We start from the raw sequence: 23,295 nt of genomic DNA on the forward strand, positions 1-23,295 counted from the left end.
CCTATTTGGGATGAAGAAGGCAAACAACCCCATAGGTTAAGCTGGGGAAGTTTGTTTATTCAAGCAAAAGAAAAGACCGTACCTTAGCACGCAAAGGAAAAAGCAGACCTTGAAGATACATACTTTGAAAAGTAAAGTGGACAGTTGCCATCCCTTAAGAGGTGGTGTATACGATCTCAGATTGATTTCATGTGATCTCAGTTTGTAACACACAGCTTTGCCTGTTTGTGTGTTGGATGCACATGCATAGAAACATGCTCATGGACCAGACAAGGGCAGTGTACCCACTTGCTCTATCATTCTATAACTTACACCCTTGACACAGTCTCAAGGCTGGTAGCTAGCAAGCCCTCCCATTCTGTCTTTACCCCTCTAGCCCTAGGGCTGGCATGTGTATGACGGGACACTCCCAGCTCTGATGTGGAAGATTTGAACTCAGCTCCTCACACTTGTATAGTGAGTTCTCTTGGCCACTGGAGCATCTTCCCCCATCCCATATCATTTAATTTTCACATCTATATATTCTTGTTTAATTTTACAGGTGAGGAAACTAAGGTTAAGACATTTTCTGACTCTTACACAACTAGAAATTGGGAAGTCAAATTTTCAACCTAGGCAGTCTGTCTTCAGCCTAGTAGAACGCCATTTCTCAGAATCTTCTATCACCAAACATAACTGTCACAAAGTAGTTTTGACTCTGACCACAACAAGCGGATTCGATTCCTATCTTAAGATATCCACACTATTCTGTTAAGAATCGTTTTTCCAACTTAGAAGTGCAAATACATGCACCACTGCAAATGCCCCTAGGAAGTAGAAGCTCACAGAAGTCAAGTGGCCCCTTGAGTGTCAGGCTGTCAGTGATAATCTGAACAGTCAGAATTCCATCCCTGTTTGGCCACCTTTACTAAGATAAAAATAATGTCATCACGTCTTACTGTACATACTTCGGCTCTACATGGACATAAACATATAAAAATAGACCTTCACATATATAAAGAACATATGTAGCTCTTTAAGAAGAACTCAAGAATAATATTCAAATGAATATAGTCTATCTTTATCTTCTGCAATGTCTAGCATGCTTGGGACTCTTAATGATCAGTAGTTACAGTTGAAAAATGGGAATGGCTACGTAGTCTTCTAACCTCAGTGCTAGGTGGGAAGGGAAGAGAGACAGGAGGATTACTGATTCTTGCTTGCTGCCAGTCCAGGTCCAGGCTCAGGAAAGACTTTGCCTCAAGGGAATAAGGCAGAGAGTAATAGAGAAGGTCACTCAGTGTCCTCCTCTGGCTTCCATGAATCTATGGTCACTTGCACCTGCACACACATGTACACCTACACATACCCCTGCCCACAACACATGCATGTGTGCACACGCATGCTTCTAATTGCAAACCATTAATAATGCAATTGATCCCGAGTTTGCTCAATGTTGACATCTCTCCTTCCAAAGATAGGGAGACAGAGTGTCCCTGCTCAAATACATGACATGTTGAACTTGATGAACGAGAGCATACTGGGACAAGTGGCCCTACCTTTTCTCTCTGTCGACAGCAGCCAGGCTGTATTAAGATAATTAGGATTCTTGCTGCTATTTATGAATTGACACAACACGTGTTTCCTGCCACTGTCGCAGGGGGTTTAATAATAGGATGCCAAGAAAGGCTATGTTGCAGGCAGTAAGGATAATTGAAGCCAACAGTGTTATAGCACTAAACCTATTGGTATTTCAAGTTCATTTTAATAACTAGAAAATGAAACCCACTGTAACTTGGTCAGTAACTTCAGTTGCCACCTCTGTTGGTAAGCACCAGTTTTATTTGTTTTCCAATTGGTAACAACTTCTATGTCCAAATCTAGAATTTTAAATCTGTCTTTTTTTCTTCTTCATAAGTTACGTAGGTAACTAGGTTGAGAAAGTAAAGGCTTGAGGTCTTGTTTCTGACTGGCTTAGTGTGGAACCATGAAGAAAGTGTCTGTGTGTGAACACACTTAAGTGTGTCTTTGACCTTCCTGGGTTGAGGAATTCCCTGCTAGATGAATCTGCTCTCACTTCCTCCTTAAAGGGGTAAAACCTGCATGTGTATCATTTCTGTCAGTTTTGATTTTGGAACCAGCTCATGTTCTGGAAGCAATCAGGGGATTGGAGGTGCCTGTTTATGAAACTACAGAGCCCTGGTGTTTTCTTCTGGCAATACACATAATTAAGACCAAATGATTATAAAATGTCTAAAGACTAATGCCATTTCTCTCATAAAAATATACTTTTTAAGTACACAAGTATATTATTCAACAACATTTAAATTTTTGCGAGTGTATTTCATTTTATTTGTGTGCATGTTAAAAATCTGCATTTTCAAGATATAAGTATTTTGTGAATTTGCAAACTTTTACATTTGATGGTTTTCCTAAAGAAAGTCAAGAGGGCAGGGGAGATGGCTCAGTGGGTAGAAATGCTTGCTTTGCCAGCATGAAGCTGTAAGTTCAAATTCTCAACGCCCATGTGAAACAGAAGGAAAAAACCCTGGGCATGTCTGTGTATGCATCTATAACCTTCGCATTGTGGGGTGGGGTGAGGTGGATCCTGAGAGCTCCACCCTAGGAGAATCAGGAGGCTTCTGGTTCACTGAGAGATACTATCTCAAGGCAATAAGGCAGAGACTGATAAAGAAAGTTCGTGGTATCTTATTCTGGCTTCCAAATGAACACACACACACACACACACACACACACACACCACCACCACCACCACCACCACATCCACCAATACCATCACCACAATACAAGTGAGAGAAAGACAGAGATAGAGAGACAGACAAAGAGAGATGCAGACACACACACACACACACACACACACAGAGAGAGAGAGAGAGAGAGAGAGAGAGAGAGAGAGAGAGAGAGAGAGAGAGAAAGTCAAAATAAAGGCTGTCTGTCATTTCTTGAACATTGTACTTGGTGGACCTAAACAACAGATGCTCAGCTAAGAAAGTTCTCACAGTCTTCAGCAAGGGCTCCAGATGGTAATTCACAGGTTGTGGAATCTTACTGTGTCTGCAGTGTCCCTCAGACTGGCACCTTACACAGCCTCTCACACAGTGCCCATGTCCACTGGGTCTGCATCCTGGATAAGCCCCATACTCCAAACACACTGCACCCCACCCCTACTCCACATTGTCACTGGAAGGCCAAGTTTACAATGTTACAATGTTTACAAATCACCACCTCTGCCACAGGCCTGGAAGTCCTCACTGTTTACTGTTTGAATGAAGTTGGAATGGCCCCACCATGTAGCTAGACACCAAAGTCTGCAAACTGAAAGCCATTTAAAAATCCACCCTCTCATTACCCTGTGCATACACCAGTTACTCACCTACAATGATGCTCTTCATCTCTCTACATCCTCATGACCATCCCATCACAACGGATCAAGATCACCCTCATCTTCCACTGAACTAGAGCATCCAGTTCCCCATCTATCCAGTTCCCATGCTGAAGCTAGTGTGAAACACAGTTTGTCCAGTTTCCATCACTGTGATATGCAAAATGGCTTCCCAGTGCGCCTCCAGCTTTTCTCTCTGCCTCTTGCCCTGTGGTTTGTCACTGACTCTGGATGCCTCTGAGCTGTTCCAGGAGGTCATATGTTCTGGACATAGTTTCCCTCCCTGCCTCCCCTGCATGGTTGTCTGATACACAGCCATCATATGAGGTCAACTTAGAGGTCCTTTATAGACAGTGAGGAACATCCACCCCATGACAACGAGCTTTACCTCCCCTGTTACATCATCTTTGTCCTTTGCTCTAAGCTTTGCCTATAATTTTAACATTGGGAAGGCAGTGACTTGTCTGGCCACAACGCAGTGTGTAGTCCATAACTGAGCAGAACATTACTATTTGACAGAATGAAGCATCTTACTTATCTTTCTTCTAAGCCTCTAAAATAAAACAACCAACATAAAAAGGCTTAGACATTTCAAAACAGTATTTCATCTCGAGTAATATTTTCCCTTAGATCATGTTTCTCGTTTCTTATTGCCATTATCATTCTCTGCAGTCACTTTTGTTTTATTGACTTGATACAGTTGCCATACTGGAGGCTTCCGGGATGCCTGCATAGTCTACAAGTCAACTCTTGTCTGTTTTGGACGATGTCACCCTTTGTTTCAGAGTCTATCCGAGTTCTTCCCAGAGGACTTTAGAGTAAGATGAGTTGCAGACCTCAAGTGCATTCAAGTAAAACATGTTTCTAGAGTTGAGAGCAGAAGCAGCTCATCCTGTGCACAAAGAAATCTGGTCTGGAGAGAAAACAATAAGGAAGAAGGGAAAGAGTAAAGGGTGGGAGAGGAGGGTAGGAGAGAGAAGGTGATGAGAAGAAACAGGAAAAGATGGGAGGGAAGATAGAGTAGGAGGAGGAAGAGAACAGCATGAGATACAGAAGGGAGGGGAGAGGAGAGGGGAAGAGAAAATGCAGGGGAGGGGGAGGGGAAGAAAGGGGAAGAGAGAAAAGGGAAGTTAGGAGAACAAGAGGAGAGAGAGAAGCCATGGGGGAAGGGAGACAAAAGAAATGGGGGAAAAGAGGAAGAAAGTGGGGGAGAGGATAGAATGGAAAAGAGGGGAGGAGAAACAAGGACAGGACTGAGGAGGGAAGCATCACAGAAAGACTAGAAAGCAGTGGAGAGCAAAGGGAGAGCAGCTGACAGGGCCTGGTGAGCTCCTGCCTTTGTGTTGTCTTGAGATAGCTTTCATTTTAAAGTTTATTTATTTATGTATTTGTGTGTATGTTTGCACGCATGTGCATGCTTGTGTGTGTGTGTGTGTGTGTGTGTGTGTGTGTGTGTGAGAGAGAGAGAGAGAGAGAGAGAGAGAGAGAGAGAGAGAGAGAGAGAGAGATGCACATGTAGAGGTCATGAGACAACCTTTTAACCTCTCATAAATATTTAAAAATTTTAAAATATACTTTAACTTTATACTGTAAGAATGTATTTTAAACAAAATGAAACTTGGTAAAACATCTTACTACACAGGTAATTTCTAATAATTTTTGACCAGTGCCTAAAAACAGAAATATTTTCCAATGAGAGAGCCTTCCTAACTCAGTTCTTCTAGATGAGACTGTAGCCTGTGGTACATCATACCTTACATTGGTAGCAACAACACAAGAATGAGCTGGAAAGAACAGAGCTGCAGCTTAGCATGACATCTTTGTCAGGAGAAAGGAGATGAGGAACTTGGATAAAATGTCCCTGCCAACAAAGACTCTGAAGCATGGCTTGTAAATTAGAGTGTTGTGTTCAAAACTCAAATTCCTTACATCTTCCAGCATTGACAAATCAAAGTATCCAAGGGATGCCATCCCCTCATCTTCAATGAGTGGCCCATTAAGTACCTGGCATACCTGGTAAGTTTCAAAACCTGAGTCTAAATCTTATTACTGTACAACTCATCCCGGGTACAACATGAAGACCTGCCATGCTGCACTTTAGAACTTTTGAAGAGACACAAGGAAGACCCTCAGCTTATTCCACTTCTCCTATGCCCTGCTCATCTGGAAGGAACACAATCTGATAGCAAAGTCATTTCTTGTGTTACCCTCATTTGGCCCTGGTTCAGCCTCCACAGGAAGTGGTGCACTGGTTGTTTGACTGACACATCCTCTACTTCTTTGCCCTGTAGAAAGCACAGCCATTCTGCCAGTGAAGTTCCCTGTTACTTCCAGTGGGAAAGGATGTTTCTGACAGACATAATGAATAGCCATAACTTTCTAAATAAACTAAAATCATGAAAACACATGAGTTGGATTTTATTAGTCAGCTTGACATGAAATAGTAACAACATGAAGGATCTAGAATTTTTAATTAACCAAAATTAGAATACACTCTGTAGTAGACTCTTCCCTCCATCAAACTATTGACCATTATTGATTAGTATTGTATACTAATCATCATGTATACTAAGAGAACATATTTAACTAAGGCCTTTTGGTATTGCCACAGGTAGCATTAACACATAACATAATCCTGCTGTGGAAAGTTTCTGGAAAATTTATAATTATACGTTGTCTTATCTTTTACCTAATTACAGAGGAGAAAACAAAAGCCAAACAATGGGAATTAAGGATGTAGTCTTGTGCATCAGCCTACTGAACCACTTCCCCAAACCAGAGACCTATCTATAGATGGAAAATTCCCAATTAGGGGAAAGAATGGCAAGTAGAGACAGGTTTTAATAAGTATAGCTGCCCATCAGGTATTAATGGTTTCTAAGATTTATTAAAACCATCTTTTAAAAATGAGCATAAAAGTGACCAGTGAACTATGAAACCAAGAAGTCCAATGCTCTTTGCTAAATGTCCTGATTACCAAGATAACCCTTTAGGATAAACCCATATTTTTACGTGGCATCTGCAAAATGTGAATTATCTGTTTGTACTGTGTAAGTCACCACACAACCTCACTATGAAAAAGGTAACCAAGAAGAGCTCATGTTTCCTATCATAGCCATTTCTTTCTTTTTCTACTTTGAAATAGTCATACCGTCTTTGGAAAGGCCAGGGACATGGTTGGAAAATACGCTCTGAAAACATGCAACTTACAACAAAAATTGTTGAGGTTATGCTCTGATTAATAGTAACACTGAATTTAAAAGGGAATAACAGGTTAAACTGAATTGCTTTAGACAGGTTTCTGAAGCCAGCAGAATGTCGGTGGAGACCAGATGATTTTGGGTTTTCAATGAAAACTCAGATTGCACAGTTGACAAGCTTTCTGTCCAAGGCAGCTTTGAAAGCCATCTTGCCTTTCTTAACGGTGTCTCTTGACTATAAAGGAACTGTTTGTTTTGTCTTAAATGCTTGTGAAAGTCACTCTGGACTCCTACCAATAAAGCCTGTGCCATGTTAAACTTGATCTTCATCTTTTATGAGAGAAATGCTTTTGCATAATGTGTTTTTCAGAGAAGGGACTCTTGCCAGGAAGCAAGTACTCATGTGGGAAAAGACAAAGAACCTTACCTGGGTAATCATTCTTGTCTATGTCTGCGTCTCCTCTTAGAGAAAAGCCAAATCCAGAAGGGATGGTCTGTGACTCCCATATTCCTTGCAGAACTTGAGAAGGCTTGCTGTGTAAGCCTTTTGGGCTTCCATTGAAAATAAGGACTTTACCTCGTTGATCCTTGCCTGCAAAGGGCACACCGATGGCAATATCTACAGAGACACAAAATCAGTTTTGAAAAGAGAGAGAGAAAGAAAGAAAGGAAGGAAGGAAGAAAGAAAGAAAGAAATTTTAGAAAAAAATAAGTACAATCCAAAAGTAGTGCCACAAGTCCCAAATGGCTTGCTATATTTTCCAGAGGTTTCTGGAGTAATTGTAGCAACATAGAAGAATGGCATGCCTTATATTGGTACCATGAGTGTGTGCTGAGTGTACTAGGTGCTCACTGGCAAAGTCGGTGAGACACTTATAGGCCCTGGTGTTTGGAAAGTTTGTAGTTGGGGGGACTTTGAACAGAAACACAATTAAGGAAATATCGAAAGCAATAAATAGTGTAGAAATTAAAAAAAATATTGGCACATTGGAGCATCGTTTTAGAGTAGGTGGTCAGACAAGGTGTCACTTGAAACTGAATATGAGGTCACAAAGGAACCAAGCATGTGACAGTTTAAAGGAAGAGCTCTTCTCCCCCTTCAGGAGAAGTAGCTTAACTTGTAAAGATCCAGAAGTAAGAGGAACATAGCCAATTTGAGAGCCAGGGAAGGCAGAGGACTATCTACATGCGACCTCAATGACGAGAGGCATAGCTAGGCCCTACCATATGTTAGGAGGCTGGTGGACTTGGTAAGGTACTGTTGTAGTAATCCCTTCTTTCAAGAAATAAAATCAAAAGCTCCATTCCCATGGATTGCTTTATTTAATTATCCCATGATCTAATCAACTAGAAGAAGCTTATTTTATAATTAAGAGCACTAGGTAACCCAGAGAGAGCCAACTTTTGCTGAAATATAATTTATCTTCTGCCATATGGATTATCAGAATTGTCCTGAATACTAAATAGAAACTTGTATAGTTTGAAAAATGACTACATGGCAACATACTAGCTTACTAAATGAGGGGGGGAATCTCTTTTGTTGGTGAAATGTCCACTCTGTGAACAACACTGAATGAATCAGGAATCAATTGTCTTTTGAGAATTATATTATAGTGAGGAAATTCACTTCTACTGGCCTGCCCAAGATAAATAATCTAGCAACTCTGAAGACAATGAACTCAGTAGAAAATAGAAACACTGTCATGTGTTTGGTAGCAAGAACACTTTCTGCACTGCCTCTAAGTCCTTGACTTTCCAGCTGTCCCCAAGTTTAAGCCCAGCTAGCTTGGCATTGTTTTTGCTTGTTTTGCACTCCTGAACACCAAAGCCCAGAGTCTAAGAGATTCTTCTCTTAGCTTTAAAAAATGTCAGAACTGGTTCAAGGGGAAAGACAAGTAGAAAATAGGATGAGAACAGTCACTTGCATAACTCAGCAACATGAATTCCCTGGGATAATCATTTTAGAAAGCAACAAGTCAAGTTATTTTATGGGGACTGTATCTTGTCTTTTTCATTCTCCCAGAACATAACCTCTAACACGAGCATGGTTTTCTTCTTCCATTCTAAGGCTTGAGTCAAGAACCTCCCTCATGCTAGGCAGATGGTCTACTGCTGACCTGTATTCTTGACCCAAGCATGTATGGTTTATAGGACTCTAACATTGACTAGTTGCTAAGATGTGTTTTCAAAGGGATTTTGAATCTGAAGCACTTGGTATTAGTGCATGTGAATCATGTGAATACCCATCTGATGGTAATCCTCTTTATTCTAGTTAAATCCAGAAAATTCCTCTTATAGCTTCCTCTTTGAATGACAAACATATTGCACTTTGGTTCTTCAATCACATGTCCTGAAAATATATGCAAACTTTTATGTGAGCATGCAGTATTCTCTGACTCAGTGAATAGGAAGAATTTATAGATTTCTTACTTAAAGAACCACATGCCCCAAATAAGGATTATATTGCAAACATGAAAAGAACCTTTAAAATGAAATTTACTGACCAAGAATGGGCCAGTATAAACATGTAAAACTACATGCTTGCTAATACACCAACATGCATTTATTTCCACTTTATTCATATAAAAATTTCTACAGTTCTCAAGTCACCAATGAGAAATCACATGAGAGAAAACTCTCCATACAATATCTTAATTAATCAAAATATAAAAACTTAAATTTGCCTTGAAAATTTTCAGAACTTATTAAGTTGACAATAATAACTGGTCCCCCCAACATTAAGAATCTTTTAAATGGTCATAGCTTCCTTCTTACAACAGTAGCATGACACTGAAGTGCAAGCCAGCCCCACCCATTGCTCTAAATTACCATTGTATCCATCTTGGTTCAGGTCCCCCAAGTGGGCCACAGAGCTACCGAATCTCCCAAAAGTCTCTGTGCCAGTGAGGACCTGTGGGTCTTGGAAGAGGAGGGCACTTGCTTGTAGGTACAGGTAGACCTGCCCCACTTCTCTAGGGCTACTTTCAAATTCTCGATCCATAAAGAGAGGTGCCCCAACCAATATGTCATCCATGCTGCAGGGAACAGAGAGAGGGAACAGTCAACAACCAGCAGACAAGGTTCTCTGGAGTATCTATAATCAACTAGATGAGGATGTTTCTGTTGCTGTGTTTCCTTTTCTGAGGGTCATTTTACAATCGTCAGATCTCTTTCATAACATTGTTATGTCTACAAAGCAGAATGCTGAAAAAATAAAAGTTGTTAAATTATCACATTGAACTTTCCAACTATGTGAGAAATGTCTAAGAAATCAGAGACATTTTGTCCTTTTTGGATTTTTAATGCATTTCCAGAAACTGGAGTCACACGTGGAAAACACATCAAACCTGAGTGTGTTTTGTTTCTTTGAGGACGTATGTTTCTTTGAGGTCTGTGTGTAATTTATTGAGCTGACCCTGACTTCTTGCAATAATAAGATTTCAAATAAGTTTTGTCCTGTCTGTCCTCTGGTTAAAAATAAAAGAGGGCAGAGAAGTAATTGATGCTGGCTGAAAGACAAATTTTTATTCCTGATGAAATATGCAGCCATTCTGTGTACATCATAACATATTTAGAAGAATCAAATAACATATTTTCAAGATTTAGATTTTGAGATAAGCTATTACTACTGTAAGGATAAAACACAAAAGTCATTGTAAGTGTCTTTGTCACAGAAGTAGCCATCACAGAGTGGACAGGATGAGGAATTTTCTGTTTTGTCAGGAGACTTCTAAAGTATTTGGTTTCTATTTTCAAATTCTTTAAGAAAATTCCTACTAACAAAAATAGATACTTTGACCTCTACTAACAACCAGTGCTCAAGTATGTCTGAAGATAAGCTTGGCAGATGAAATAGTGTGAAAAAGGTCACCTTTGACTTTTACTCTATGCACATTAATGCTGAGGTGTGCCAAGTTATCTAATTCCCTGAATGCCTTCATTCACATACATCACTATGACGTTACTACTAACACTAGACTATTGATACAGCAAGAATATTAATACTACATAGTAATTGTATAATAGAATCAATGCTTTGATATGTTATTATTATATAAAATATATTAATATATGACATATTTATAATATAATTTTTAAAAAGTAAGTCTGGAGTAGAAAGCTATTGAGAGCGAGACACTTTATTCTTTCTCTCCCCTCCCGTCTCTTTACTGTTCCCTCCCCTTTTCTCCCATCCATTTCCCTCTCTTCCCTCTCTTTTCCTCACCCCACCTCATTCTCTCTCCTGCTTTCTCTATATCTTTTCTTTTTGAACAGGATCTCCTAAATAGCCCAACCTGGTCTTGAACGCATGATCTGTTAATCTCAGCCTCCCAAATGTTAGAGTTACAGGTGTGTGTTACCATGCTCAGCTGTAGAGCCAAATGTTTCCCGAAGCTCTAAGTAGTATGAATAATGCAGTATACTGACTCCATTGCTCTGACCTCCCTCTCCCTGAATTCAGAGCTTGCCTGCATAGCAGTCTACTTGGGGTTCTTTTCCTTCTGATTGTGTGTCTTGTCCAACTATGATGTGATAGTTTTTGTTGCATCTTATCATTTTTTGTTATATTTTTTTGAATGAATGACTGAATAAATGAAAAGTGAGCTACTAGGGTAAATAGAATTGTTTATACTTGCTGGAAGAGGAGAAATCAGTTTTTCCAATAGAGTGACCTTGGGTATAAGCACTAAAACACAGGCCTCAGAAGGTTGAGTAACATATAACAATCTCCATGGCTCTGTGTGTGTGTGTGTGTGTGTGTGTGTGTGTGTGTGTGTGTATGCTTTTATTTGATTAAAGTTTGGTGGGATTTTTGGGGGTGTGGTTTTATTTTGGTTTTGTTTTGGAGGGTTTTGTTGCATTCAGTTTTGCTTTTTCTAAGAAAGAACTTAAAATTGGGTAGGTATGGAAGGGCAGAGGATCTGGAAGGACTTGGTGGAGAGGAGAGAAATAATCAAAATATATTTAAATTTAAAAATGTTTTAAATAATGAAGATATAATAAAAAGAAAAATATATTGTATATACCTGCTAGGTTTAAGACTGGTGATAGTAATCTAATGAATACCATGAATCAAGTCAAAACTTGGAAATGATATACTTTCAACTTATCACTCATGTAACTGCAAATGAGGCAGCTTGAAAAAATAAAATAAAATTAGTTCTAAATTAGTGCTGAGATGATAGACAGAGGAAGACAAGAGCTTGGAAGGAATGCAGGAATGGCATTGATCACATGTGGGTCTAGAAGTAAGCTGACTGTGTTGTGAGCCAAGGCAGGTACCCAAGAGTAGAGTCAGAGAGTATTGAATGGCCCAGTGAGCTCCATGATCTGAGCATTCTAGCACATTTAATTGGAAAGATAAAATGTATTGGTAATTCTTAGAATTCAAAAATTGAACAGTAATCATGTATATTAATGTCATATATTGTAGTGTTACTATATGTAATATTTAGAATACTATAGGTTATTTTATAATTGTGTTATATTTATATAATATATAGTAGGAACTCTAAGCCAAAACATTAAAATTGGGCAAACGATCTGAATTATATACCTTCTCAAAGAAGATGCAAACATATTGGAAGACATCCAACATCACACATCGTTAGGAGCTGAAAATTTAAATAATGAGGTCCTACTTTAAATCACGTAGAACAGCTAAACTCCAAAAGTGATTATGTTAGTGTGAATGAGGCAATATGTCCATCAACACAGACACTCTGAAGCAGCCTAGCAGGTCCTTACAAAGCTGCACATTACGCTCATCACATATGAACTCACACGAGTACACCCTTTAGTGTACTAAGTGAGCTTGGAACTTAAGCCCACGTGAAAAGCTGCATGAAGACATTTGCAGTATAACTGCTAAAACTTGGAGACCACCAAGATGCCATCAAAAACCATGTTGTGTCCTCTAGTGGACTATTTATTCTTCAGCAGTGAACAGAAATTAGCACAGAAGCATGGGAAGATACTATGGCTGACTGAAAGAAGCCAACCTGAAAAGGCAAATACTGCATAATTCCAACTATGGGATGTGCAGGAAAAGGCAAACCCATGGGAACCAGGAAGAACGGTGATTTCAGGGATAGGGAAGGGGAAAGGGGTAAGGAGGAAAATATCCGGAATTTGTTAGGCACTGTAATGTAGTCTTCAGGTGACACTGTGCCGACGGATACATGTAGTCATCACATGGCAAGAACTACAGAACCTTATAAGATCTAATGGACTCTTGATGTCAACAGCTTTCTCCTTTGTAAAACCTGTGCCACACTGATGCAAGATGTTTAGGACAGGAGGAGGAGGAGTGAGGAAGAGCATGACAATGTTGCACTTCCTGATCCATCTCCTATAAACCTAAACAGGAAATAGATTAAAACTAGTGACAAAGAAAGGTCCTTGAAGAGGTAAGTTGAATCCAGATGAAATGAGAGAGACGGAAATTTTGGAATAGCAGTGATGTAGACCTATCACTGCCAGAAGCAGGTATAGCATGGCAAAGAGCTGTATTTCTTACATGCGGACAGTAATTGACTGCTTCACTGAATACCATTGGAAACATCTCTCCCCACTCCCTCTTGCCTGCCCTGACACTCCCTGTACAGTAAGTAGCATTTAACAAGCAGTAGAAGTGTTAAAGAGAGCTTAGGCTGGCTGGCGAGGAGAATACCCAATATTTTAACATTATACCGATTTAAATAGAAAAAAAAAATGTGTCCAAAGAGCCAAGTTCGAGTTTCCTTCTTTCTCACTCTGCAAGAGCCACAAACAAGTAGAAAGTAACTGTGGAATGGTTGGAGTCTAGAAATACTCTTAGAACAGGCTACCCACAGTAGTAGACACAACATCTGAAAACCACCAGGAGGTGCTTGCAGCTGCTTGCAGTGTGGGGAGGTAGCAGGGGCTGAGGGACGGAGGAGTTTACGATTGGTTTTAACTTTTGTTTTAGATTCCAAAACCTAAGAAGGATTTCTAAATGCAAATTTTTCTCTCTCCCTCCCAATTTCCTACCATCTTTTCACCTCTTCTCTCTCTCTCTCTCTCTCTCTCTCTCTCTCTCTCTCTCTCTCTCTCTCTTTCCCATTCTTTCTTCTTTTAGGCGGGGTCTAACTACATAGCCCAAGTTGGCCTGACACTTAGAATCTTCTGGCTTAGCCTTCCAAGTGCTGGGATTACAGGCTCACATTCAACTTAAAATGCTCCTAAATACATGTCAAAAAATTTTTTTTAAATCCCATCATTTCCCTCTTGTGCTCCATAGGGAGAGGAGAGCAGGGATCCATATTTCCAGCTCCTGGTCTTGTACCAGAGTGCCCTGGCTGACTCTATTTCTGTTACTGTCCTGACAAACGCAGAGATGCATTTGTTATTCATCTATCTGTGAGTGAGGCTGCCTAGCAGCCTCGAAGTAAGTCACACGAAGTCACCAGCTCTCCATGGCGGAGGCTAACAGGAACAATTTCTCAGTCCACAAAGAAGAAAGGAAGGCATCTGATTGGCCCAGGAGGGAGTGATTAGAACAAGGGTTGGCACAATTGGCTCAATACTCTTCTCCTTGAAAGCAAAAAGGGATCCAGTAGTGGGAAATTATTTGCCCTATGGTTGCAAGGGACTAGATCATTCATGGAATGTTTGAATTCCAATGTAATGGCAGCATTGATTTATCTTCTTAGAAATATAATTCCCTAGCTGTTTAAATTATATGTCTCTTAAATACTTATAAATATTCTTACTTTACACTTACACCCTCATAGAATTAAGGGACAAAACCAGCTCAGATTCAGTTGAGACAATGTGTTTCATAGACTAGTTTTTGTTTGCTCTAAATATTTTTGTACACTCACAGTCCATTTAATCACAACAATCATATGATTGTTTAGGCTGGTGTTGATTTGCAACCCATTAGAGTATTATGAATTCAATTAAATAAAATAGAATATACAATAGAAAGCCAAGTAAATATATTATACATATCAAGGAGGAAAACAATTTGTGTGGTGTGTGTGTGTGTGCGCGCGCACGCGCGCGTGTATACACTGAGGTAGGATGCAATTGTTTTCTTTCTGAGAGTCATTAGTGGCTTTGAATTTGCTATATAGCCAAAGATGACCTTAAACGTTTAATTTTTCTGCTTTCACTTGCCAAGTGCTAGGATTATAGGGATATGCCATCAAACCTGGTTTTACGTGGCACTCCAGCCCAGAGCTTCCTGCATGCTAGCCCAGCACTTTGTCACCTGAGATACATCCCCAACTGATACTAAAGGCTATATGTAGTAAACTATATATGCTTTTAAAGATAGGATCTTGCCAGATAGCCAGCACTGGCCTTGAACTCAGGATCCTCCTGCCCCAGACTCAGAATGTTGTAATTATGAGAGTATGCCACCATAGCTGGATAAATCCCTTTTCTGTGTGAGGAACCAATTCAAATTTAAATTTTTAAAGTATTGATTAGCATAGATAACTTTTGTTGACTGAACAGTAATGATGTATGATAGGCTAAAGAATATATATATATATGTGTGTGTATATATATAATATATATATATATATGTTCAAATGGTTTTATTTATAAAGCAATTATGAAGAAAGCATGCTCAAGAAGTGTTTTCACTAAACCTATTTCCTTTGGTGGGAATGTATGTGGGTGAGATTTAACTTTTTCTGGAAAGGCATTTCTTGGAGTAGGATTCATGCATCAACTTCATTTTATCTGGAAGGCCATAAGTTTAAGTACGTTCTAAACATCTCTGTGAAGCATATAGACTTCATTTTTCTCTCCAATTTGTGTCTAAATTCACACTGGTGACCTATAACAGTCAATGCCTCACCCTTCATAGGACTTATGGAACAGGAGAGTTACTATTTGTGATAGCGTGAAAGAACCCACCAATGAGAACAAAAGACGTGAAGAACCAGAACATAATTCCTGGAGACAAATGAAATTAATAAGCTAATTTAATATAGGAACTCAACATCATTTTCTCCAGGAGTAAAATTTGCAGGCTAATGGTTTTATTTACTAAAGGGATTTAGAACAGTGGACCACAGAGTTGATATCTAGGCAACCTAACTGGTTTATGACAGGCACTAACAAAGGTAATTTAGCTAGCTACATTAATGAACTGAATCTAACTTAAAACCATGTTACGTTTTATTTTTCTTGATTTTCTACCTAATTTATTCATAAGAAATTCTCCCATGTGAATAAAAAAATTTAGACTGAATCTAGCTTAAATTTTAGTTGCTAAAAGCTACTTCTCTCAAAAAGCTTCTCTCTAAAGTGTTCTTAATTTCATTGATAGCTAATGTCTGATGAAATGTGTTTCCTTCTGTCCTCTGTGAGGCTATGAACAATGAGTGTGGTTTCAATTTTAATTCTGTCAGTTTCTGAAATAGAGTAAATAACAACTACATGGTTCAATGACTATAATGAAAAATTGAAACAGAGCCTCTTGTCTAGAAATATAACAAAAATTACTATTTCCATTTGCTGTTTCAAAAACCCCTAAAAAGTTTACATAGATAAATAAGTCCATAGTATAAACTGCATCAAGAAACCAAAACTAAAGTTAATTCTATTTTATTCTCAGACTGTATATACCATTGTTTCAAAACCATGACAGACTTGATAATATCTCATACCAACTAGTGAGTGCAGAATTGCATGGTCTAAATGTTTGGAATTCATTTATAATACCAGTAGATTTTTTTCTAAATAAAAATATTAAGATGCAGTGATGAATGTTTATAAGCTTAGAATAGGGAGCCTGAGAGAGGAAGATCATGATTTCAAAGCTAGCCGGGGCTGCATGGCAAAAATCTTCCTCAAAAAAAATAAATAAACACATACACATATAAATAAATGCATACACATATAAATGCTTATGGTAAAGTCAACATCAACCATCACCTTATTTTGTCATTTTGCTTAACATCACCGTGTTTTCTTCCCTGGTGTTTAGATTTTTGTAAGGACCTTGATTCTGTTGTGCACCAGATAACATGCACCCTGTCAAACAATCTTCATTCACTGTCTCACACGTGGTACTTAATAATCTTTTGGCGTGGAAAAAGTCTGGTTCAGCCCAGAGAGAAAGAGAGACAGAGACATAAGGAGAGAGACAGAGAGAGACAGAGTGATAAAGAGAGATAAAGAGACACAGAGAGAGAGAGGAGAGAGACAGAGAGACAGAGTGATGAAAGAGATAGAGAGAGAGACAGAGATAGACAAAGACAGAGACAGAGAGAAACACACACAAAGACACATATAGAGAGACAAAGACACAATGTGTGTATGTGTGTGTCTTAGATGCACGTGGCCCTTCTAAACATTAGCCATCACTTAAGTGATTTTCTTAGCTCTCTGAATAAACTATATAAACTACTGCCATGATCTTGATTTCTCGAGTTGTCCAGCTCTATCATGGATCAATTCCATTTGCTTCCAGAATACACTTAATTTATTATAGGTCTTAGAATCTCACCATACCCAAATAATTTAAAACAACAAATTATTAGTACACTGAAAATCTGTGGGCCCTTTATGGGTTCATGAATTCATTCTTTAGTAAAAAAAATAATAATAATTAATTTCAAGAAACAAATTAAAAGAGAACTAGTGTGCACAACGATTTTGAAAACCACAGCAAAGGACAGATCCTTCGGTTGAACAGTTCCTGAGTTTGTTGTTAACAAGTTGTTTGGATCAGCAAGAAACCAAAGAAGCAATTTCTCTTTTACATGGCAAAAATGTGTACTGTAAATATTGCTGTCGTATAAATGAGGATGTTTTCAGGAAGGGGAGTCTTCCGGAGCAAGCTGTGACCTCTGGGAGAAGTCGAAGGATTATAAATGGGAGTGGTCTGAAGGAAGGCTATTGGAGAAAGGGTGGGCCTAGTGGAGTGCCACTTAGGACTCAAGCATGTGTGATCAGATGCCTACCCAAGAAAGAAATACGGCTATGCACATCTGACCGTTCTCCGTGGAATTGATTTCACTATAGAGTGGGGTCACTGAATCTGGATGCCATGCCATGTTTGGGCTTCATGTTTTTCTTTAGCTTAGCTTCTTCCTGAAATTCGAAGAGGGTTTCATAATAATTATAGTCCATCAAGTTGGGAATCTTCACCAGTGGTCCTAATGTTATCTTTCTCTTTGCAGCTATGACAATTGGAGATGAATGCTATTATTTCATTTAAAATTAACAGCTTGCAGGATAAAATCAGCACTCAGCAAGTCGTTCAAATTACAGCCAGTGTGCAAGTTCTTCAGCTTCCAGGCCATTGTCCTGCCTTCTCTGGGGAATAACCAGACAGAGCACAGGAGAGAATGGTCTCCTTTTGAATCTCCTGAAGTACATAGAGTAATGCCTGCCTGGGAGGCAGATTCCTTTTAGCCTCCCTGCAATGTTGTATGGCCATGCCTACTAAATGCAGTGGGGTTTACACAGTTTTGCAGCCCAATTTCTCATCACTCTTCAAAAACCCCTTTGCTGTTTCTAGAATATTCCAGAAACCCCCACCTCTGGGAATTTGTTTTCCCCCTGTTTGGTGGGAAAGCCCCTTCTACTCACAGCTATGGCCCTATTTTGCTATTATTTTCTCACACAGACCTTTCTCATTTAAAAACAGAATTTCTCTCAGTACGTCTCCTCTGTCTTTCTTTACAAATTAGTCAGCAGAATTTATTTTATAGATCTGTTTTAGATTCAAAGTAAATTTGGACAGAGCACACAGAGGTCTGTGCTGCCCTCCGACAGGTAGTTTTCTCTACCTCCATGTCTGCTATCACAGAAGAGCATTTACTAAACAGTAAACCAATATTCAGAAATAATTATCCAAGCGCCTCATTTACCTGGATCTCACTCTTGCTGCTTTATGGGATTTAGCAAATGTGCCAGGACTGTATCTCACAATGGTTATGGTGGCTAATAAATCCCCGGAGCCCTGCTCATTCACCCCTCCCTCCTAGCATCTTGGACAAACACTGATATTTTTCCCATTTGCATAGTTTTCTGTTTTCCCAAATAGCCATTGGAATATATAGTACATATCTTTTCCAGAATTTCCCAGGGTCAGATTCTCTTCCTCCTTTCTTTCCTCTCCTTCCCCTCTCTCTACTTCCTTCTTTCTCATCTTCCTCTCTCTGCCTCCTCCTCCTCCTTAGTAATGTACTAATAGGCATTCAGAGTTTACCCATGTCTCTTTTTTGACAGCTCACATCTTTCAGTGCCGAATAAAGTCTTATCCTTTGGATTTACCATAGTTTACTTATTCACTTTCTGCTGAATACATCTTCTTTCTTTCCAGCTATTTTTCTCCATAGAACTTAACACCATCTGACATACTCTTCATTTGACTTATTAATTTGGGGCTATAACTCCCACCTCCCATCTCTAACGTAAGTTTCATAGAAGTGCAGCACTCAACCAATGTACAGTGGACAAAAATAAAATTCACTAAAAGGAGAATAGTAAAACGATTTTCCAGGCTGTACAGAAAGTGCTCAATTTTTTCCATTTGTGTGCCACTTCATGATAAATATACTTCCAGTTTTGCAAGTGTGAGAGAGAAATAACCTATTGATGACCCATTAAAGATGATTGGCTCTGATCATAAAATATAATAATGATACTTAAGATACTTGCTTTGTACAGAAACATGTAATCTCAGCGAGAGCAGAGGCTCATCTGCCTCACTCACCTTATACAGTGCTGTGGGTGCCTGAAAATAATGCCTTCCATAAGAGATTCTTCAATGGCATTTGGTAAATGGCTGTCCAATACATCTCAACTTAACGACTTTCCCCTCTCCCTCTCTCCTCCTCCTCCCCCTCCTCCTCTTCTTCCTCCTCCTCCTCCTCCTCTTTCTCCTCTTCCCCCCCTCGTTCTCCTCTTCCTCTTCCCCCTCCTCGTTCTCCTCCTCTTCTTCCTTCTCCTTTGGCCCTTTCTTCCCTTTCTGTACACTCTGCTCTGTCCTATATACTCTACTGTATACTTGAGCTCACAACGCCCCATTTCAGTCTCAGAAAGGCTGGTTACAGACATGCATTCACCATCACACTTGGCTAACGTTTTCTTAATACTTTGCCAAACTACCACTCAAGCCCTTTGATAAAAAGGGTGTGTATAATCATTTACGATGGATACGATTACTTCTATACAACCACAATTCAGTAGTGGAGTTTAGTTCAAGCTCAACTGTAATTTACCACCAGGATTTGAAATAATTTCATTTTTCATGTTCTTTATGGAGTTTGCTGATAGGTTGGCTAAAGCAACGTAAGGAAATAAGTTCATAAATATGTAAAACATTTATAATTATAACACATAGAAGGAGAACCTCTAGACACAAAGAGAAATAGATGAGCAAGCTCCTCACTGGCTGTGGTGTTTGAATGGTAAATGGCTATTTCTTGAATAATATCAGAGTAAAACCAAACAAAAATTGTGCTCTTTTTAGAAGTGGCAGATGTGGAAGCTCTCAGCAAGATGTAAAATAAGATGACAGAATTCTTTATTACATGCATCCTCTTGTCCTGAACCAAAAGTTAAAACAAGAGAGCCTCTATCTTGTTCAGGAAGTACAAAAGGATGTGGTCTGTGAAGGAAATATATAACATCTTTTATGGATGGACATAACATACAGCAAGGGAGGAAGTTCCTATAAACTTACCCATCATTGTTAACATCTGATACCACAACAGTATATCCAAAATAAGATGCCATCTGCAATACAATAATAGATTTTGTGTTTAGGAAACCAAGTTTATAGTTGCCTCTTAATTATTCATGAGAAATGACTCTCACTGTGGCACATTTTTGCATTTAAATTCATAGACCCTAGACCTTGTTCCAAGTGTTCAAGTCATTTAGTCTAACCTCTGACCTAATGAATAATTCCCTCCATAATAATCCTGACATCTGCTAGTACAGCCTCTGGATACATTAGGTTCATTCAATTGGTGGCCAAAACTATTAAGAGGCTCTCTGCTACTTGTAGCCTTGCTATGACATCTAGTGCCTTAGCAAACTTAGTTCAGCCATTTTGAACCCCACAGAATCAACCCAGATCCACATGTGGAGGACTTCCAGGACATTTTCAGATGCTACACTGTTGAGCTCTGAGATTCCACATGGCATCCTCCAAGAACAGATGGTACTTATAAGCACAGAGACAGAAAAGTAAAGTAGGAATTACACTATCTAGTTTGGTTTCTATGTTATTAAATCACAATATGATTTTAATTTTAGGGAAATCCACAACTCATCAAATTACAGTGAGATCATATTTAATAAGACTTCCAAGTCTTTTCAGTGAGTGTAAATACTACTGTACAATAATCTTCCACAGTTTTCCCTCAGAATTGTTTCAAAATAGTTTTACAATCTGTTTCAGTTTGGGTCATCACTTCATCTTACCAATGTGTTCTTTGTGTGTGTACGTGTTTGTCTACATGTTCACAGATGTGTACAGGTGCAGGTATGTGTACATGTGTGTGAGGTCAATGACCAGCATCTTGCTCAGTTTTTCCTTACCATAAATTTTTTTGAGATGGAGACTCTTACTGAATCTGGACATTACTAATCTGGATATATTTGGGAGTATTTCTTTGCAACATTTTCTTTTCTCTGGCTCCCAAACCCTGGGGTTACAGGCATTTACCATTGTGCCCGCCCCTCCCCCAACAGGTCCTGCAAATCAGGTGCTCTTGTTTGCATCACCAGCACCTTCCCAAAGGCTCTAGACCCACCCACCTCTGTTTCTTTAGTCTGCAATCTGATATTTTAGCTGACTTATTCTCCAATCATCCACTAATTCGATTAAAATATAGCCCACTAGAAACTATGTTTCCTGGAAGGCAGACTTCAGTCTGTCTTGAGCTCTTTTCTGTAGTGACAATTTTGGAATTTTGGTTTCTTTAGAAAACACAGATATGTTGTAAGAACGTGCTTTCATTTTAACCCCAGTCAGAGGGATATGGAGCTGCTTTATAGCACCTGACTATGATGTGCCTCGTGCTCTAGCAGAGGCATGGTTTTGCCAGCTGCAGATAGTTTCTGTGATTGTGTGATATTTGGAATTCTTGAATTTTTCAGAGGGTGTATACATGCTAGAGCCCTATAGTTGGGTTGAATGGTTGTTGGTTATTCAGGGGGGATGGTTGCAGTTTATTAGGAGTTATGATCAAAGAAGAAGACAGAAATTAGATCCAGATTTCTCTCTTCTTTCTCACATATCTAGTGACAGGGGGTGATATGGGGGGTGTAAAGGGTGGGAAAAGAAAGAACCCACAAAGTAGCTAAGAAAAGCTATACTCTCCTCTCTGCAATTCCAGAGCAATGTATGGATAAGGATGGACTCATTATGAGGTTTGAATAACTCCAGAAGAGTTCCTTCACTATCACCCCAGCCTCATTTATCCCTACCATCCAACAAAGTACCAGGAGAGGTAGGAAATTCCTTATTGAAAATTTCACAGCAACAGGTACCTGGGCTCAAACTCAAATTTTTACACAGGATATGAAAGGCTCTTTCTGTTCATTCAAAAATCTTGCTAATTGATTCTTTGAGCATTATTTTTCTGGAAGACAGGGTCACCTTCAGTGCTTGAAAAAAAAAGTGAAAAATTTTACCAGGTCACAATACTATAGTGAGAGGCTATCAAAACAAATAAGGGCTAGGGGTTAGCTCAGGGTAGAACACATAGCTAATGTGTGCAAGGGCCTGTATTTTATCCTCAGTGCCACCAATGGGGGGGGGGAGGATGAGCTTACTGTAGATTGCTACTGTCCGCTTCATGGTGTACACTTGATTTTACACATGAGTGTGGCAAAAAGAAAACCTTTAAAACCAGATAGTTCTAGACTAGCACTCACAGGAGGTGCTAGTCTATTTACTAGTATTTACTCTCAATTCTGACTTATTTTTTTGCTTGCTTATAGACATGGCAGCCCTCAGGAGCCTCCAATTTGTCCAGCTAGTTTGTGTGTGTGAAAGCCTGCACATTCTCTGCCACTGGCTTTGTGTTAGGCCCTTTTGCTGGGCAGCTATCCACCTTTGCACTACCTCCACCATATTATATAATTCTGTTTTACTTTCTTCAAATCATTGGTCACCATCTGAAGTAGAATCAACTGTCCTATTCTGCTTCTTCCATACACAGCAGCTTGAGGGCTGGGATTGGTCAGATACACCATTGTACCCAGTGTTCATTACTTCCTGAACCAATGAATGAATACATGATATGAGAATTAGTTATTTTGTATTTAAGTATCTGTCTCTTTGCCTGGGTATAATGTTGTGAATCTGTAATCTCAGTATCAGGGAGGGCGAGGCAGGAAGACTGCCATGAGTTCAAGACCAACCTGGGCTACACAGTGAGTCCGAGGAGAGTTTGACTGAGACTCTGCATCAAGACAGCAACAACAAAAAAGTCTTTACCTGCTCACCAGTAAAATTATGAATGAAGGTCATATCTGAGGAGTTAATGATGGAGACCTGTAATTGCAGAAGTAAGACAGCATATCATTCAACAGAATCAGCAATGTTAAACTATGGCAATTCAAATCATTTAAAATTCCTATGAAGTATAATAGTTGGTTAGCCCCCAAGCCTGAGCGTGGCAAACGGCAACTGAACATTGCAAACAAAGCACATGCTGATGACTGTAGAAGGGGAAGTAATTGAATGCAAAGATATGGGCA

General features: G+C 39.3%; 1 protein-coding gene across 2 annotated transcripts in view; it reads right to left on the bottom strand.

The window, feature by feature from the left end:
- Window positions 1–23,295, bottom strand: part of Itga8 (integrin subunit alpha 8) — a 176,138-nt gene that overhangs the window by 105,324 nt on the left and 47,519 nt on the right. For both annotated transcript variants that reach the window (XM_034510971.2, XM_076939497.1), the window contains exons 10-13: window positions 23,033–23,089; window positions 20,264–20,316; window positions 9,412–9,617; window positions 7,010–7,201 (exon numbers count right to left, since the gene is read on the bottom strand). In XM_034510971.2, coding sequence (XP_034366862.1) covers window positions 7,010–7,201; window positions 9,412–9,617; window positions 20,264–20,316; window positions 23,033–23,089 — 508 coding nt within the window. The remainder of the gene's footprint in view (window positions 1–7,009; window positions 7,202–9,411; window positions 9,618–20,263; window positions 20,317–23,032; window positions 23,090–23,295) is intronic.

Source organism: Arvicanthis niloticus, chromosome 8 (assembly GCF_011762505.2).
Source record: "Arvicanthis niloticus isolate mArvNil1 chromosome 8, mArvNil1.pat.X, whole genome shotgun sequence".
Classification (NCBI taxonomy): Eukaryota; Metazoa; Chordata; class Mammalia; order Rodentia; family Muridae; genus Arvicanthis; species Arvicanthis niloticus.